We start from the raw sequence: 19,910 nt of genomic DNA, 5'->3' as shown, positions 1-19,910 counted from the left end.
TTACTGGTTGTGATTATTATTTTCGTTATGGATATGCCATCGTCTTTTCTTATTCCAATCAAATCAACAGTTCATTAAAAATCACAACAGAAGCGCTCTAGCATAGTTTCAAAAGAACCGTGGAGATGCCGGGGATTGAACCCGGGACCTCATACATGCGAAGCATGCGCTCTACCACTGAGCTACATCCCCTCCATTGAAATTGCGAGTAGCATGATGCCTATTTATTATTCAGTATCCACAGTGAAAGTTTTCTGGAATTTTATTCAGAATCGGAAGTCAAATGCCGATGTTTACATGCACACCATATTTCGATTAAGAGGCATACTGTGGTTAAAGGGCTATTATGAATAAGATTATAATATACATGGAGCTGATCGTTGACCAGCGGGAACAGTTGCATTTATGTAGCAGTAGCCCTGCGTCATGACGTCTCAACGGCACTGTCCATGATTGAATTGTATCGAAGTGAAATAATAGGCCTTTTTGAGGATTTTCCATCAGTTCTTGATCTGTCAGCAGTAGGCTACCGCATTAATAGGGAAGTCAAAAGAAAACCTAAACAATGTAGGCTAAGTACACAAAATCAATTGTGGAACAGGAACTACAGCATAATCAGTTGATTAAAGCTGCGCCTTTTTGGACAACCAGTTGATTGATTAAATTAGATTCAGTTTATTGCCATTGTAGCCTACAGAACAGGTTACAAGTAGCCTAGGCCTACAAGTAGGCTGCAAGTAAGACAATGAAATGCAGTTTGTGTCTCCAGAAGTGCGAAGCAGAAAAGGGCAATGTGCACAAATTTAAGTAGCCTAGGCCTAGATCAGTGATTTACCAGCAGGCCAACTTTCAGAACCCTATGTGAGATAGCCTAGCTAGCTGATGCTGGTAAGGCCTATCCTATTTTTAAAAAAATGAGTTCAAACTTATTTTTGATTCAACCACAGAGACGAAATTTAGTTTAAAACAATTCTGATCCTTAGAACATGTTACGTTCTAGAGAATTATGATGGTGGGCTAATCAAAGATGCCCCGGCAGGATTTAACCCATGCACCAGGGTGTTTTTTTTACCCTGCACAGCACACTATGTGGCTTAAATAAGGTGACCAGATGTCCAAGACCAAAACCGGGGATATAAACCAAAAAAAAATGGAAAAAATGGCTACATTTTCAGTTTGACTATCAATCTGATTGAAATACATAGGCTACAAGTTTTATATATATATAAAAAAATGGGGACATACAGTAGGTAGTTTTTCTGTATTTTCCCAGGGACAGGCAACAAAAAACGGGGACTGTCCCCTGAAACCGGGGACGTCTGGTCACCCTAGGCTTAAAATAAATGTAATTCTGAAAATAATTATATTTCCAACAATATATTCCTTGAGCAAAACTATCCACAATTATCTGAAATGAAATGAATGATTAATCTTGTCCTCTCTGTATTATATTTTAAGTTTCATCTTCAAGATCTGGTTGAAGTGAAATGTCCAGGGATTGCATGTCCAAATTTGATGACCATCAGCAAGCAAAAGACCTCTTGAGATGTTTATTAACAAAGGTAAGGCACACAGAGACACTTAGAAACGTACCTGAATTAAAATGTATGATAAAAAACACTATAATAACAGGTACCAAAAGTAAACAAATAAAAGCACTCCTGTAAGATTACATGTATTCATATTAAAACAGCCAAAACCTGTAGCCTACAACATTGGTTTTATGACCTTTGAGAAGGACGAAGACAAAATTGCCTAACTGAGAGCAACAGACAGCTAGTTTTCAGTTTGTTTGTGTCTCTGGCTTTCCCATTAAGTTCATATTATTCACATCTATGTACAACTCAGTCAGGTTTAGCTTATGGACTATCAATTTACACTATTGCAGGCCTACCATACAAAACGTTTCGAGTCACTGGTCCATGTTTTCTACAAAATAAATGCTGTTAATGAGATTGAATAGTATGACTTCATCAATAGGAAATTTCAGTGGCAAGAGTCATGATTTTAAATTGAAATGATTGTAGGCCTCTCCGTAAAACCTGGCATTCATCTAACAATCCTGTTTTTTTTATGTTTCTTGAACATGTGACCCCAAACTTTTGAATAGTAGTATGCATGCCTGTCAGTTACGCCAAACATTCAGAATCCTCCTGATCAACTTCAGAAGAGTATAAGATGTGCTAAAATTTTAATTTTGTTTCACAGCAAACTTATAGTGTACACACAAATGTACATTTTCAAATCCACCCATGAAATTCCACTGATGTCCAAAGCTACTGATAATATCTATAATGTGTACATTATGCATCATATTCCTGGCCTGCAATCGCCCCCCCCCCCCCCCCCATTCCTCCCTTCTTGTCCTCTCACAAAGCGGTCAGATCAATGTCCTCCTCCTCGTCCTTCTTCTTCTCCTCTGACCAAATAGCACTGCCTGACAACTCCTGGAGGTTGACAAGCAAACCACAAACCTCCTTCTCCCCCTCCTCTTCCTTTTCTTCCCCTCCTTTTCTCCTCTCCCCCTCCTGTTGGTCATCCTCCTTCTCGTCATCCTTCATCAGTTTGGCACGTTCCCGAAGGTCCGCTCCGTCCATGCTCGAGTAGTCATCGTCGTCGTCATCGTCGTCTTCTTCATCTCCGTGTTCGTCCTGATCCTCCGCTGTGACGTCCTCACTGCGCTTGTCTGTCTGGTTCTGTCCAGTTTCCACGTCCCCGTTCGTAGGTCGCTGTCTGTCCTCGTCCTCATCCTCGTCTTCGTCCTCGTCCTCGTCACTCCTTGGTCTGGGCCACAGTTGGACGCCCAGCGTTCTCTCCACGGTAATAACCCCTGACCTCACGCGGTCACGGAGGCCTCCTTCACCCAGCACGATGTTGCGGACAGTGTACTGGTTGTTGGTGTCACGGTTCAGACGTCGATACAGGAACACCAGTAGACCGGACAGGATGATAAGCATGGCCACCAGGATGCCGATTGTTGTTCCGGGCTCAGAGGCCATCATGTCTAAATTGTGTGAGAGAGGGGGAAGGGGTTGGTGGTGTGGAGGAAATAAATTAAACCTGGTGTTAGTAAACAAGGTGAAATGACAATGACAATAAAAAAATAGGGAATAATCAGTCATCTTTATAGCTCTTTGGGGCAGTATTAACACAGCAAAAGGCTATAATGTACAGTGTGTGTCATTGACATAGGTCAATATGTTTGTGTGATATAAAAATGTTTTCATAGTAACTGTAGCAACTCAAAGTATTCTCCATCAAATGGTGTAGTAAGTATTTCGTAGGAGAACTGGTCATTTTTCACATAGATCTCTGTTTCTTTACTTTTTTTACTTTTTTTTAACTGCTTTTTTTGACTACTACCTAGCTCAAGTTGCTGTAGCCAACAGTAGACTGTGCTACTCTCTGGGGGCACTTTTAAATAATAATAATAAATAATTTCATAATGTGTTAAATCATGAGGAAGAATTCTGGGAGCATGCATGGTATTTCTATTCAACAATTAAAGTAAATTTCAAGTGAATTTCACCAACCACATGAATTTACCTTGATGTCCCGTGAGTGACCTTAGAGGATGTCGGTGGGGGGACTGTGAGGTCTTAACTGAAAAAAAAAAAAAAAAAAAAAAACATTTTGCATTTTTAAAAGATGTGATGTGAATCTCTGAACAGGCAGGCACTTAATTTTGCAAATAACTTTTTGTCATATAGAAATAAACTTTCAATATTCAATAAGAACATGTTAAAATGAGAATACATACTGTACACAAACACACACATGCCTACCTCCAAGGACACTCAACATGTTTTATACAGGTTAAGTCAAAATGACCTGCAACTGATGAAACAAATTGACAGCTCCATATGATACACACTTCAGTTTCATGTTCTTCTGAAAACGAGACCTGTCGAACTTAGTTGGAAGTCGCTGAATATGTTCTATTTATAGAGTGGACGGCAAAACTGTTTAAGAAAACACACAGCTCACATTAACTTTGATACCCGCAAACCTATCCAGAATAAACTATCTGAGACTAGGCTCTGTTCATTTCTGTGTAACATGGTGTCTACAAAACTACAACAACAAAACTAACGGAAAGCTTACAGTAGTGGAGCCTCAAGCAGAGTGAGGAAGTGAGGAAGTAAAATGGTTAAGTATAGGCAGATACAGTAAGGCACCACAGTTTTCTAAAATGAAGAAGACAGTATGAGAGTATGAGTATAAGAGCAAATGTTTTACACATACGCTGACTAAATTGACTAAAATATTGGCTACAATTGTGTGCAGGTTTTAGTAAATGAAGCTCTCGATGCTATGTGCATGCTATTTAGTTTAATGATCCCTCAAAATGAGTATCATGCACACAATTTCAAATCATTTGTACATTGTTATATCAATTTATCAGAATGAGGCCACAATTTAAAAATTGGCTGTTTTATAAATTGAGCTGACAATGTATAATGTGCACTGAATTTACTGTAACATGCGAAGAAGTTTGGGCTACAGTTCTCCGTTCTTATTTAATATATTTATGTATTTATTTTACTTCCATCGAGGGGCTCTGTATGAGGGGCCGTGGCCAAGAATGTTTTAAGATGATAACCTACACTGACAATGGTATGCTGAAATGCAATGAAGGAGATGCAGCGAACCGCTGATTAATGTTAGTTGGATGGTTAACAAATGTCATGATGGATAGATGATTATTTAATAAGCATGACCTAGTGTAACCTTTTGTCAAATAACAGCAATTATGGATTTATACTAATAAAATATTGAATTAAAACAGAGGAGAGAGAAAGAAATAAGACTATAGGCGATTGAAAATTGAAAAGAGAGTCATAGGAGGACAAAATGGGAAGGGCCTTCCTGAGTGAATGATATCAAGAGGTGACCGAGTCCCAACACACCACACACACACACACACACACACACACACACACACACACACACACACACACACACACACAAACTAACTATAATCATAAAGTATGTGTATTAGCTCAGTATTTGTTACAGTTCAACACAGTGACCCTACACTACTTCTTACATAATAAGCAACACACACACACACACCCACACACACCCACACACACACACACACACACACACAGACACACACAGACACACACACACCCTTTGTATGTACAGTCACACACAATACTGCTATAGCGTAATTATTTAGAGTGGAAGGTTAATTTGGCAGAGTTTGTGGTTTGGCGGTAATGCTCACATGGAAGGTGAACAATATATCTTTAAAAAAAAAAAAAAAAAAAAAAGAAAGCCTATGTTTATAGTTCATACACAGATGATTAATTATGGACAATTTTAAAATCAGAGTAGTGATGCACAGCGGAAATATATGCTTTGAAGTGTCCACTTAGAAACTTTAGTGATCATTTTGAAATGAGGCGATAAAAGACACAGCTAAATATAGAACATACAGAAATATGAGGGACTGAAATGATCGAAAACAGTTGACAATGAGATGAACGACTTGTGAAACACACCTTATGGAGATAAAAGAAATTAGATTGCAATGATGCAAACAGACCAAATAGAAGGTATCACTTCAAGTAATTCATGAGGTTTAAAACGGTATAAACTTACCTTTGCACTTTTCAGAAACGGTCACGATGACCTCTGCTAAATTATCTTCTGAAATCCTCCAAAATGCAGGGTGGGCAGCAGAAGGTAGGTAACAACATGTAGAGGACTGAAAGAGAGAAAGAAAGAGAGAAAGAAGAGAAGAGAGTGGCCAAGCCTCTAGCTACACGCCCAGTGAGAAAAAGTCTTTCCTCTTTGGGTGGAAGAAACTTAAATACTCTCTAGAAGCACGAAAGGAAACATCTCACAAAAAAAGAAAGAGAGCGAAAAAAAGAGGAAGTTGAATATTCAAAGGAGCCAAGATGAGAGATATGAAGCAAGTTGATTTCCATTAACCGAGATTACTACAGTACTGTACAGTATATGCAGGTGTGTGTTTGAATGTACATAATGTATGTATATACATTCAACATACATATATGTATGTATGTCTACATAGGTTTATATACAAAATCACCACCATGGGTATAGCAGCTTGTTGAGGACGGAATTAAAAGAAAGACAAAAAAAACTTTTTTTTTCACCGTTTTCACATTTCATCATATGCACCTATTTTTGAGATGACATCATTTGTACCACTTTAAGACAGACACACCAATTGAAGAGCTGAGCTCTTGTTAACACACTCGCCCGTGTGGAGAGGGGTGCGCATGTTTTGCAGAAGGGACCGGAAGGAACTGGTTGACTGAGGTTAGACTGAGATGGGCCTGCATGCTACATGGCTCAGTGGCCACATCCTGTTGCTGCTTCAGTGACTGCTGCTATCAGTAGTAGCAGCGAGCAAGGCAAGTATGCGTCAGCCTACAGGCAACTCTCAGGCAGTTTCACAACAGAACTGAAGATACAGTAGGTGCTCTGCCTGAGTCGATATTTTTGGTTGACGAGAAGTGGTCCGCTGATTGGTTTATGGTTTGGTCATTGTAATATTTAGAGACTGCGTATGATACTATCTGATTTATGAACACAAAATGATGTCTGTTTTCCTTTTCAAAAGTTTTAGCTCTGATAATAACGTTTTTATTTCTACTTTGTTACATTACAGAGTTTTACGTCAGTTGCTTATGATTTAGCTGACTCAGATTTCACTTCCTCTTCAGAATGGAGTGCGTATAAATAAATGATTCAAAGTAGAGGTGGACAAATTGGTTTTCACTGGCCTCATTCATTCATTCAGGAGACACAACCATAGAAATGCATGGGTAGAAATGCATGGGTTAGTCTGTAACGCCAATATGGTAGTTGTCTAATTATATCCCACCCCTTCCGCGGCCAAAGGTCGACAGGTGAATACATCGTACCAGTCATGTGGTGCGTTGTGAATACATAGTGTCAATCGTGTGTTATGATTTCGCCGCTGGAGCAAGGTTGGTGTGAAGCCTTGCAGACGGGAATTTCTGCCCAAAATAGATGCCCGATAAATGCCCAAAACGCGTTGCAATATGGCCGCCGAGTGAAGAGACTTGCCTGAAAGGGCTTTGTTGTGACCCTTTGGATCTAAAACTACATGAACCCAATAGACCTCTGAAGTTCGCCCACAAAAAGGATCCAAAGCTGCCATCTTTGCCCACATAAGGAGATCCGGGTGTTAATTGAAGCTAACTGCCTATATGGCAAGTTGCATTGTAAGTTAGCTCTGGGGTAGCAAAGATCAAAGTGTGCCATCTTCACCTATCGAAAATCACAGTAACCACTCGAAGGCAGAGGACAAAACTTTGTAGTGCAAAACGTCTGCATTTCCAATTTTTTCGTCCTCGCAAGAGTTTCACAGGTGCGATAATTGAAAATCCCCACATTAACTTTCCAATAGAAAAATCTCAAGATACCAGATCTCAGTATTTGGGCAAAGATGGTTAGCCTGACTCTCGCCAGACCCTTGTAGTTCCGCCATGCTCCACCAGAGGCGTTTCGCTGAGCTCCACACAAGGGTCTGGACGCGAGGGCAATCCAAACTCGTTCCAGTGATCAAAAAATGATCAACCAATCAGGAGCGCCGAAGCGAGTGTTTGATTCAAATAACAATGGCGGCACGCAGCGAGGAGTCTTGTGCTGACATTGATATGCATAATCCAAGGTGTGCCACAAACAGACTAGAGGCCACACAGCAGTGGAAGTAGTGTTTTCGGTGTTTATTTTGGAAAGCCCAAGAGATTTCATCTTGACAACAGCACTAGTCTCAAAACACACAAAATTACGACTGATGAAAGCATATATGCATTATTACACATAAAACAGTTGGACCAATCAGAAATGAGGATGAGGAGTTTAGATCCTTCCTTGATTGTAACAACCATGATGCCACCTAAGAGGGTTCTGGACAATGGTAGGGGAAATGTAATCAATTCAACATTTGTAATGATGTACAGAAAATGACTGTAACCTTCCTAGGGATAGGCTAGTGTCGTATTTGCTGTCCTACAAGAACAGGAAAGCTGAATCAACCTATCTTGAGGTTTCTAAAAAAAAAACGCCTTTTCTAACCAGCATATATTGCTTATTAATCACTCTCAACAGGACTTAATAATTAAGTGCAAAATCAAAGACACACACACACACAAACACACACACATACACTCACACACAAGAGTCAATCAGCATCATTCACTGATTGGTTAAATGAGCTAGTTGCGTTATTTAAGACTTACACAGTTCAAGATATCTGGTAGTAAAAAATAACAATGATCATATACAAAAACTAGCCTAGAGATAAAGTAATCACACACAACAGTCTTATTTAGTTTTGAACGCTAATATGCAGCATTATCAACCATAATTCAGCTGTTGTAAACAGTGCAGCAAATATGTTAGTTAGTGGAATAGCTTCAAAGGCTCAGGTTTTTCAAAAAACAAAAAGGAAAATAAAAACAAACAAAAAAAATCCCTAAAATATAAATTGGGAGGATTTGTAATGCCAATATAGATACCATAGAAAAGCTACAGTGGGACAAAGGTTCTTTAGGCCAACCCACCAGAGGCTGTGCATACACAGTACTTTATATGCACACTGTCAAAGAGTACAGTGATATGGAGTTTAGAGTTAGCAGCAAAAAGAAAAACTACCTGACGCATGAGCCCTTGAGCACAATGTGGAGAATGAGGTCGCTAAGTTTCTTATTCTTTTCAGTCAGTTTTTTCTTTTTTCCTTCACTGGAAACAACAGTTCAAGCAATAGCTACTAGCCCTGGTGCCCGAAATCTGCTTCTAACACTATAAGCACGTTACTAGTGATTCTTCATAATTTAAATTAATGCAGCATAAGTGTAATGAATGTATTATCTAGTCTCCTGTCAGTACAATGTTATGCTTAGTATTCAATCCTATTCACAGACAGCTTTACTGTCGATACGAACTCTTGTACCTCACTAGTCCTCGGTTAAACTACATGTCCCATGATTCTTCAGGATATCATCAAGCTACAAGAGGATGTTGTAAGGCTATGAGTTGGGTTGGGGGTGGGGGTTAGCAGGGTGTTAGAAGGAAGTAGGTACACCGCTGTGCTACTTGAGGCAGACATCAGACATCTCCATCGTCGATGCGCGCCAAATGCCTCTCCAGGAGGTCGATGCGTTGACCCTGGGCCAGGACAACCGCCTTCAGAGCCCTCACCTCCGCCAGGATCTCATTCAGCTGATCCTCCTGGGGGGGGATAGAGTGAGTGAGAGAGAAAGAAAGAATGAAAAATAGAAAGTGTGAGAGAGAGAGAGAGAGAAAGGAGCAAGATTGTGGGATTGTGCGAATGTGAGAAAGTTGAGGTGTGAGCGTAAACATGAGAGGGGAAAACAGTGATGAAACAAATAATGAAAGAATCAATGGAAATAGAAAGAAGAAAGAAAGAATGAATGAATGAATCAGAAAAGAAAGAATGAATTATAAATGCAAGGCAGCGCATTAGAGGGCAGGAAGCCAAGTTAAATGACAAATCACAAAGACAAAAATAGTAAAGAGGAAGACACTAAAATAATAATGATAAAATTATAAAAGTTTTAAAAAAGATCCCACCCCATCAACCCTGTCCACATCACCCTCACTCACTTCCTTCCTAGCCTTGTCGGTCGCTGCCTCCGTCTCCTGGACAACCTTTGCCGGGGCGGGAGTTTCGGCCTCCGTCTCCTTGGCGACAGGGGTTGTTGCCGTGGCGGCGGGTCCGGAGTTGGCGCTCTGGAGGGGCAGTTTGGGGCGGCCCCTCAGCGTGTCTTTGTGCTTGGAGGCCGGCGCCACGTAGCCGCCACTCAGCGAGATGAGGAGGGGAGGGGCGTCCTGCCCGGCGATCCAATCCTCGGCGAGCAGAGAGGGCTCTGGACCCGCCGTGTCGGGGTAGAGGTCCCCCTGGAAGAGGTCAGACTGAGGGAGGGAGAGGAAGAGCACAGAGAGCAGGAGAATGGACGGACAGAGAGAAAAAGAGAGAGAGAGAGAGAGAGAGAGGGAGGGAGGGAGGGTATTCATGGAGAGGAGAGAAAGCAAAGGGAGAGAATAGAAAGAAGGGAAAGAGAGTAAACACAAAGTAGGACATAGGAGACATGATGAGAAGAAGATAAAGTCCAAAAATGAAGGAAGAAAGAGAGAGAGCATGTATGGAGAGAGAGAGAAAGGAGGGAGAGAGCGGGAGGAAGAAAGAATGTACTTGACCTTAGCTCGCTTCCCAGAAATGTAACAGTCTTTGTTGGATAAATATATAGCTCTAAAAACTGCATGCATTACTAATTAAGTCAGAGGACGCAACGCACACTTGAAACGCCATGCATGATTTGCCTTGCATGTGTAAACATTAACCAGACAGTCATTCATAGTCAACTTGTTCTGACCACTTTTCTGCCAGAGGACTTTCATAATTAATTGGGTAAAGTGACCCAACAGAGAACATTCCAGACCCTGTTCTAGAACCAGAACCAGTGGCTTACTTTGCGCGGCACAGTCATGGAGATGGGTTCAACCTTCCTCTCGTGAAGCTTGTAGAACCTGTAAAGAACAGAAAGATCAACTTTATAGTAAACACATTTGCCCTTTATAATCCTACAGACAAACAAACAAACAATACACTTTTTGTACAGCTTCTGTACAGGCCTGACTGTATATATGGGGAACAATCCAAGCACTTGAGAGCTTCAGAAGCACTGAAGAAAAGGATGAGTGCAAATCTAAAAAGAAAAACAAATTGTTCACTGTGTCTTAAATGCACCAGTACCAACTAAGACATAGGAATCTGGTCTTACTGGTTTGCAATGGAAAGATACCAATCAGACAAAAGTAGTTACAGACCGTGAAAAGAGTGACTTGTTTGTGAAAGCTTGTTTAAATAAACAAAAAGGAATGACTGCCTTGTAGAACCTTGTATATTTAACCATAAGGTTAAATATACAAGGTTAAAGGTAAGCATAGTTCCATCACTTGTATAAACACATACTACCGTAATTAACCTTTTAACTTGCATAAAACACTCTCCTGTGGCTTATATATTGTATGTGGCTAATGCACAGGAAATTACTGCATGCACTTGTGTAGTTACATACTGTAATTTCCTGACTATTGGCCGCGGCTTATACATTGATTTCGCAAAATTTATTCGCTCTTAGGCTAATACACGGTGTCTGCTAATACGGTATTGATATGGTTTTATTTATTTTACTCCTGTGGCTTATACTGTACACAATGCGGCTAATACACAGGAAATTACTCTATGCAGTTGTAAACCGTAATTTCCCGACTATTAGCCGCGGCTTATACACTGATTTTGCTCAATTTCTTCAGCTATGAGGTTAATGCAGGGGGGCAGTTAATATGGTGTTAATATGGTTTTGTTTCTTTTAACTTGCATAAAACACTGTCCTGCAGCTTATACACAATGCGGCTAATACACAGGAAATGACTGTATGCAGTTGTGTAGTTACATATAGGCTTTACCTGGCTATCTCACACTTGTTGACGTCCACCCCTCTCTTGCAGAGGAAGCCTGCTCCCCGCTGGGGCTCCTTGCTGCTGTACAGGCTGATGAAGTGGAGATACGGCGACTCGTCGGTCACCTCGAAGTAGCGGATGGTGCAGTCGCCCTAGAACACATTTTTACATTTTACATTTTAGGAAACAAATCTCCACACACTTGGATCCATGCAAAAAAGAATGTGTATTTACTACCAAGCTTTCGGTCCTTAGACCTTCATCAGGGCATATATTTTACATTTGACATTTTAGCCGACACTTTTTTCATCCAAAATGACTTACATACATGTGAACTATATTACAAGGGATCACATTGTCATTACGTGGTCCCCGGAGCAATTTGGGGTTACTGTAAGTGCCTTGCCCAAGGACACAACGGTGGAGGCCGGGAATTGAACCGACAACTTTCAGGCTACTGCATGCTAGCCCAGCTCCTTAACCACTACTAGCACCATGTTGTAAGCGACGCGTGTAGGGGAGTGGGGAAGTGTTGTCGAACAGCAGAGGAACAGACATTCTAAATCTTGTGAATGCTCATATGAACATGCAGTTATTTAACTGGATAAGAGGCATTCAACGTGTGCTGTTATTTAGTGGAACACCAATGTCATTCATCAGGTTGTATGACTCCATCTTAGGAAGAAAACTGACAGTTTATGCATCAACGTTACTTTTATTCAGTGTAAGAACACTTGGTTTCATAGATAGAAAGATAGACACTACTCCTCCCGAGGGAAATTCTCATGTGATATCGATTAGAGTTCGATAACACAACTTCCTCAACTGAAAATGTTTCAGCTTCCTTATTTTCTCTTCATGTAATATGAACACGAGATTATAATAAGAAATCTATCTAGACAAACAGACAGACAAACAAACAAACACAAACAGACAAAGGTACCTTTCCACACAGGTAGACCATGCTGGTGTCTGGGTCATAGAATGGCAGGAGCACTCCATTACTGGTGTCCATCTCTTGGATAGCCATAGGCTCTGTGAGATCCTTCTGTACAAGACAGAGAGACACACACGTGAGTAGTACATACACATGCATTTACAATACATAAACATTGTATACATAAACAAACAGACACCATCTACAATGCATAAATATACACACACACACACACACACACACACACGTGATTCTCTCTCTCTCTCTCTCACACACACACACACACACACACACACACACACACACACCTGACAATATGCACAATCCCTCTCTCACATACACCTGTCTATACACACCAGCAATTCTCACATACACTCTGTGCACTGATTGAAAAGTGCTACGTAAACAAATACATTGTATTTATTTATTTATATATGTGTATATATACTCTTCTTATTATTATTATTATTATTATAATTATATGCACACTTGGTTTGATACAGAAAATGCACAAACACACACACACACACACACACACAGACAGACGCTACTGCTGCCAGTGTCCTCGTCTTACCGTATCCCACAATGCCAGCTGCCTCTCGCTCATGCGGCTGAACCCCGTGGTGAGGATCTTCCCGTCCGACAGGAACACCGCCCTCATGGGGCGGGTGCCCTCGTGGGCCTTCTCCTTCACCTGGACACAAGCAGAGTGGCCATTTCTCTACAGCTTTGCCTCCCTGTTTTAATTCCATGGGTATACTGACTATACACATTTTTGGATAGACTGTGTCAAAATCTATCCAAAATGCCTTTTTTAAAAAAAAAATATACCTCTGAAATAATCTCTTCATTATTGGAAGAAACAAGTCCTTTGGCAATTTATGCTGCACAACAACAACAACACCAATAATGTCAAACAACACTGACATCAGTGTGGGTGGGGGATGTCTATGGTGCAGAGGTCTGGCGGAAGCTAGCAAGAGATTCACTGATAATATGGTAACATGCGATGATCTAAGGTCATGCCATTAACAAATGAGAGAACATGAAAAAGAGGATTGGTTAATGATAGCTTAAGAAAGTTTGAATTCCACTCATTTCGTTTAAATGCCAATACTTTGGTCTATTTTCTAATTGCCCTGTGACATGACCTATTAGCCATATCTGTCATTCAAACTCATTTCATGTAGGCCTATGTTTTACTGGAAAACATGGAAATAAGATAAGATTTCAGCGATCCCAAACTTTTGAACCAGTAGCGTATGTTGCAGAATAGGGGAATGGCTTGAGGTACCTTGAGGACGGTACCACGGCGAGGGTCGATGACGCGCAGAGCCTTATCCTTGCAGGTGGTGCAGATGATGTTGCCCTCCCTGTTCCAGCACACGCTGTAGATGAGGTCCGGATGGGCATCGCTCAGCTGGTACACCAGCTCTCCCGTGCCCACGTCCCAGATGCACAGCATGTTGTCACAGCCTGGCCACAAGAGAAGATTAAACACGTCGATTTAATGAAAAGGGACTGACAGTGGAGAGATACAGTGGGACAAAAAATGGCTCTGTGCATAGGTATGAAACCCATGAACCAGTGTTGGGCCTGCTGGAGGTGTTGCTTAAAGGAATACGCCACCCAAAAATGAAATTTAGCCAGTCTCGGTCACCCCCAGAGTTAGAACAGTGAAAAAAACCCGGTTAAAATCCGTCCGTGCATTGTCCTGCTTTGGGAGCAGCGTTTTTAGCTTTAGCTTAGCACAGTTGCTTTAAATGAAGGGTGTCAGTTAGCACGTCCTTCAAAAAAAGTGACCGAGACATCTACATTTTTTTCTAAATATATCTTGGAAGTCATGTGTTAAAAACGAGTACACATCATAATGCAAAATCAAACGAGGCTATTATCTGGGCAGATATTTACTTGGAACTATATTCGGCCTCATCACAGGCAAAGCACTGCTAGATAGGCACAAGGTTCTCATGCAGCAGCACTTGAATCCCATTCCGTGAAGTTCCAGTCGAAGTTAGGAGTTTTCAAGTGCTACGTGAGACTAGCGGTGCTTCACCTGTGATGAGGCTGAATATAGTTCCAAGTAAATATCTGCCCAGGTAATAACCTCGTTCGATTTTGCATGATGATTTGTACTTGTTCTGAACACACGTCTCCCAAGATATATTTAGAAAAAAAATTAGATGTCTCGGTCACTTTTTTGGAGGATGTGCTAACTGACACCCTTCATTTACAGCAACTGTGCTAAGCTAAAGCTAAAAACGCTGCTCCCAAAGCAGGACAATGCCCGGACAGATTTTAACCGGGTATTTTGTTCACTGTTCTAACTCTGGGGGTGACCGAGACTGGCTTAATTTCATTTTTGGGTGGCATATTCCTTTAATTCAATGGGACACTGATGAAGCAGAGTGACTGCTTTATAACCCCAGTGAAATGCTCTCGAAACCTTCTCTGTTGGTGATGTTTGTTTGTTTTTGAGTAAACAGGCTTGGTTCTTGATTGGCCGCTGTGGGGAAATTCCCTACCAATAGCACTAGGAATCGAAAACCTCCCCAGTGTATATATCTAACATTACAGTTGTTGGCTACTACTCTTACTCTACAAGCTATGAAGCTCTGAGCAATGAGGTGGTCACCAATATAAACATATAGCAACTGAAATTATAGTTCAGCTCAACAAACTACAGGTGTGTTTTCAAATTAGATGTAAAATACTGACAGAAGAAATACTGTGTATGCCTACTTAAGCTAGCCAGGTTTGCATAGGTGGAGTAGTCATGCAAATAGATCCACAGAGGACAAATACAAATGACCCCTGGACTCTCAAAGGCATTGCTAGCCTGGCACTATAAGGTCTCAAGGACTGACTGTCTCAGGACAGTTTTCAATTGGATCATTGCTCCGAAACTTAAAATTACTACACTCTTAAAAAGAAAGTCTGTTGAAAATAACACGTCCAGATAGGGACAACACAACTTGTGTAGTTATTAACACATTGCTTTTGTTATACTGTACACTCATACAGCAGATGTGTTGAACATAACACAACGTGTGTTGTTTTATTAACACATCACAGTTTGTGTTGTTTCTAACACATTTGTTTTAAGAGTGTACTTTTGACATTTGAGTTTTCATAAACTTTTTCACATGTTTTTGCCTCCGGATAAACTTGCATAGTCATTGTGCTTTACAACCACTAGACACAACACAAAGCTAGAAATATTCAACCTTTACACCCTAAATCCCTTATTGCAGATTTTTGAATGGATTGGCATTCAGTGACTACTCTGTGAACTCTTAATGCAACAGTCATATTGCTTATCAACATAAACAAATCATCTGGCTCCATCCGTACATCCACTCAACCTCTCTGGCTTGGGTAATTATCCTAAGTGGGGAGAGGAGCACACCTGATAATCCAAATTTAGTCTGGTCACACACACACACACACACACACACACACACACACACACATCCCAACTACAAAACACACACACACACACACAGAGAGTTGAGAGGATTACCAGCGGTCAACAGGATGTTGAGAGCAGTGGGGTGCCAGGCTAGAATGCCCACTCTCTTGCTGTGGCCTTCCAGTGTCACAATAGCCTCAGTCATTGGAGACTTCAGTCCTCCGTCCGGGATCTGCCACACCTGCAATCACACCGACGGACACGGCATCACAGGCTAGCACACAAGGTTTACTGCCACACTCTCTCACACGCCATTGCACACATCGCACCTCAGCCTTTGACTGGACTTGACTTGTACTTTGACTCGGACTCAGAGGACATGACAGCGCTCTAACTTCACAGCAGACAGGAGGTAGTGTAAAGCGCCATGAGACATGTGTAATGTTTTTGCACTCTGTAATTTAAATTAAATTGAAATTAAATTAAAGTTTATTATTCCATGTTGAGGCTACTCAATAAGTTAAAGCTTTCATATGAGATGTCTTTTTGGAATACATCAGTGTATGTTGCCTATTTTAACTATGAAAGAATTGATACAAAAAACTAATCTGCCAGGATCAGCACTTTCTAATGGGAGGATATCGTCCTAACCACCAGAATGCATGCAAAGGACAGATGTCTATGCAAAACATCCAGTGCGTCTTTTGGATAAGCTAGTTTGTGATTGGACGCAAAGGTTTTGGACAGGAAGCAGGGGAGATAGTTGTGCAGGTTTCCAGCCTGAGCTGCCGGGAGAAATCCAAATTCGCCATCAGGTCAGGCAGGGTTCACCATCATTCATCTGAATTGACCAGGCCAAGAGTTTCCGAGGACACATTTTGACACATTTTGCTGAACGCTAAACACACGAGCGTGACTGTTTGCTCATCTCTGCTGAGAACCCGCTAATGCAATGTGCACATCTGCTGCTGCTGGTGTGAAGGGGGTTTGAAGTGTAAAACCACAGCGCAAAATGCGCTGCAAGACTTGTGTGCATACCTTCACTGTGCAGTCTTCGGAGGCGCTGGCGATCACGTTGTCGTCGTGCGGACACCACTGCACATCCAGCACCGGGGCTGCGTGGCCACAGACGGTAGGCGTGTTCTGGTCCACACGTCCGCTCTAAGGGCAAAGGTCACCGATTTGTTCTTTCAGTTGATTGATAGATAGATACAGTAGATAGAGAGAGAGAGAGAGAGAGAGAGAGAGAGAGAGAGAGAGAGAGATAGATAGATAGATAGATAGATAGATAGATAGATAGATAGATAGATAGATAGATAGATAGATAGATAGATAGATAGATAGATAGATAGATAGAGATACTTTATTGATCCCCAAGGGGAAATTCAAGACGTTGGTGTGCATTCTAATTGCTGCATGCCTTTATTAAGCCTTGGAGAGGCATATGACACCATTAGAAACCATAACCCCCCCCCCCCCGCATTCAGTAAGTATGTAAAACAACACAGCCACAAAATTGTCCTGGCTTCTATGCTGACATCAGGTTAAAGCAAATCTCCACCTGTTCATAACATTTAATGTCTCTAGATGCTGTCAGCTATCCCACTTTTCATCAGTTCATGGTCAGATAACCTAATTTTTCTTCCCTATAATAGAAAACTATCGGCATGATTCACTCTTCAGTAGAAACTTGGTAAATAGGGAATGGCCTGCTGAAACATAATCTCACTCAGCAGTCGATGGGAGAGCCTGCAAGATGCAAACTTCAGGAGCTGATAAATCGGAAAGTCAACATCACGCTTATCATTTCCATTTGCACCTTGATGATTAGAAACACTTGGTGCTTGCTTGTGATAAAGTCATGATCTTGTATGCTACTGAATGATATTGTGATTCTGATATGTGATCATTTACTCTCCTCATGTACTGTAAACTACAGGACAGTCATATAACATAGAGGAAACATTTCACTAAGGGAGAAAGAACAATACCAGGAAGAGTCAGGAATCAAGAGTTAGGTGTAGATACAGTCTAACCACATAGTGACACTGCAGTGCAGAACGACTGACAGTGATGGACAGAAAACGACGTCGGCACCTTGTTGAGGGGCAGCACGAGGAAAGCCCCGCCGCCTCCCGCCTCCACGATCAGGGCGATGAACTTGGGGTTGGCCGCGCACAGCGGCGCCTCCCAGGTGACCCGGGTCACCCTCACGTCGTCCATGCAATGCTCCGCCTTCCACGCCTGGGCGAAGACATGGCGGAACTTACTCTGCCTCACCACACCCCTCCGGAAGGACATGACTGGGTCGAGAGAGGACAGACACATATGGATCACTTTTATGTTTTTTTATATACATTTAGCACTTATATTTACAAATAAGTAGACAACAAAAGCCTTGACATTACATTAAGCCTATAACACAGCAAAAACAACATCAATCCTCAGGAGGTGTTATGTCCCTACTGCCATAGCATTAAAGCACTTTTCTCTGCCACATAACTTAAATGCCCTATTTTTTATTATTATTATTATTATTATTATTATTAATTTGGTTGGGTAGGTCTACTGGGTATGTTCACATTGTGTTACTTTAGGCACCCCTAGACCTCATTTCCTTCTCTTCCCTCATAATCCCAGGCCATTGAACATTAGTCCTCATGTCCGGAAATAAGAGTGAATGTGGTTGTGTGGTTAGTGTTGACAGCCAACATTTACATGCTAATGGCCAACATATCTAAATTGTGTGTCATGCTGTCTCCATGTATGCTAATGATGTGCCTTGTTTTAGTTAGCACTATAACACTAATATTGTGGGACAGGAGATCCAAATTTGAGGTAGCCTACAAACCCAAAGGACAGGTCCTTTTGTTCGCTGTCTAGTGCAATTCAAACTGTCAAACATCTGTTTCTAAGTCCCGTGGCGTAACATAAGAGACTGTGGGTCTCACATGACCAGTTTCACTGAAGCCTATCGGCAGTGGTAGTTAAAAAAAAAAGAAAGGAAGAAAGAAAAATGAAAGAAAGAAACGCACCTCGCGCACTACAATAAAATCGGTGAGCTGAGGGGGGAAAGTGGATCAAGCTATAGCCTACAACATAGTAGACATCCTTTGTATGCCATTAACAGTATGGAGATAAACATTTCTTGCATTCCAGTTTTTGCTACATTGTAGCTAAGCTGCGTGCACATGCACAATGTGACAAGTGCGTTGGGAATAGGCTAGGTGGGAGTGGTGTTGCTGGTGCCTATTTGAAGGCATACGCATACCTTGGGAGGATTTGTAAGCTACAGAAACAAAAGACAGGTATTCGGATAACGGGCGATGAAATACTGTCAACCACAACGCAGGTTACCACAGAACCAATGAGAAAAGGGGGTAAAACGTCGAGGTCAATTTAACATGCCAAACAGTTTGCTCACAGACAGAAAGGGGTCGTTTGTGCACGCTTTAATGACATAGCCTATTTTGTGAACTAGACGACACACTGGCCCACTAAGACATGCTAGCTAGTGTTACATGTAGCAATCAATTATTCTACTGTACCTCAAACTCGAACAATGTTGCTTATGTGCAAGGGACACCCGATTGCAACCGATGAAGCAAGGTAGTCAATGAATAATCCCTCCCCAGTAGTAACTTAATCCTTTCCTCAATGTGTCCAAGTGGAAGGTAGATAGCGAGGGACCCCGGTATTTCAACTGGGAACAGAATGTTTCATGAATTATCCGGTTAGAAATGCGGTCAATGAAATAATCTCTGAATGAGAGAATGTGGCTAAAAATGCAAAAAAATGTTATTGCAACCGTTTGGTTACCTCGGTATTTGCGACGGATTGTTGAAGCTAAATAGCATGCCGGTCTCTGTAAAAGTATTTATAAAACAATCGATTTTCGGGAATGTTGGGAAGATGCGTAGGCGTGGAAATAGACGCCGTTCATTTCATCCATCGTTGTGAACCTGCTCGGATCGTTGTGGAATGACAAACCTCTTTAATAAAAAAGAAAAAAACATACTTCCGTCTTTGACAGGAAGAAGTGAGGATTGGTGGATCTGTTGTTTT

At 41.4% G+C, this 19,910-nt stretch overlaps 2 protein-coding genes and 1 non-coding gene across 4 annotated transcripts; all 3 read right to left on the bottom strand.

Moving 5' to 3' along the window:
* Positions 1-120: 120 nt before the first annotated feature.
* On the bottom strand, positions 121-192 carry trnaa-cgc (transfer RNA alanine (anticodon CGC)). The gene has a single exon. It is a non-coding gene; the product is annotated as a tRNA-Ala (tRNA).
* Positions 193-1,536: 1,344 nt separating this feature from the next.
* On the bottom strand, positions 1,537-5,790 carry si:ch211-119e14.1 (glutamic acid-rich protein). Of its 2 annotated transcripts, none has more exons than XM_062516851.1 (3): positions 5,611-5,790; positions 3,534-3,603; positions 1,537-3,004 (listed from the first exon to the last, which is right to left on the bottom strand). In XM_062516851.1, exon 3 carries the CDS (start codon positions 3,000-3,002, stop codon positions 2,370-2,372), a length of 633 nt encoding a protein of 210 aa, XP_062372835.1. In that variant the 5' UTR covers positions 3,003-3,004; positions 3,534-3,603; positions 5,611-5,790; the 3' UTR covers positions 1,537-2,369. The 2 variants fall into 2 exon arrangements, with proteins under 2 accessions (XP_062372835.1, XP_062372834.1); XM_062516850.1 differs by having other exon boundaries at positions 3,547-3,603.
* Positions 5,791-7,712: 1,922 nt separating this feature from the next.
* On the bottom strand, positions 7,713-19,816 carry coro1b (coronin, actin binding protein, 1B). The gene is made up of 12 exons (XM_062516668.1): positions 19,665-19,816; positions 19,394-19,548; positions 17,943-18,148; positions 16,884-17,006; positions 15,957-16,086; positions 13,728-13,909; positions 13,008-13,127; positions 12,440-12,544; positions 11,503-11,648; positions 10,503-10,560; positions 9,637-9,945; positions 7,713-9,240 (listed from the first exon to the last, which is right to left on the bottom strand). The coding sequence occupies exons 3-12, from the start codon at positions 18,144-18,146 to the stop codon at positions 9,118-9,120; spliced, it is 1,500 nt and encodes a 499-aa protein (XP_062372652.1). The 5' UTR covers positions 18,147-18,148; positions 19,394-19,548; positions 19,665-19,816; the 3' UTR covers positions 7,713-9,117.
* Positions 19,817-19,910: the final 94 nt, after the last annotated feature.

The sequence above is a fragment of the Sardina pilchardus genome, chromosome 16, assembly GCF_963854185.1.
Source record: "Sardina pilchardus chromosome 16, fSarPil1.1, whole genome shotgun sequence".
NCBI lineage: Eukaryota > Metazoa > Chordata > Actinopteri > Clupeiformes > Clupeidae > Sardina > Sardina pilchardus.
Note: the sequence above shows the minus strand (reverse complement) of the source record. Positions and strands in the feature narration are given on the sequence as shown.

Excerpts from the sequence above, each read along its gene's own strand:
- si:ch211-119e14.1 (XM_062516851.1), bottom strand. The coding sequence starts at position 3,002 with ATGATGGCCTCTGAGCCCGGAACAACAATCGGCATCCTGGTGGCCATG.
- coro1b (XM_062516668.1), bottom strand. The coding sequence starts at position 18,146 with ATGTCCTTCCGGAGGGGTGTGGTGAGGCAGAGTAAGTTCCGCCATGTC. Across the intron at positions 17,007-17,942 it reads TCGTGCTGCCCCTCAACAAG|AGCGGACGTGTGGACCAGAA; the intron begins GTGCCGACGTCG and ends CTTTGCCCTTAG. Across the intron at positions 13,910-15,956 it reads CAACATCCTGTTGACCGCTG|GCTGTGACAACATGCTGTGC; the intron begins GTAATCCTCTCA and ends TCTTGTGGCCAG.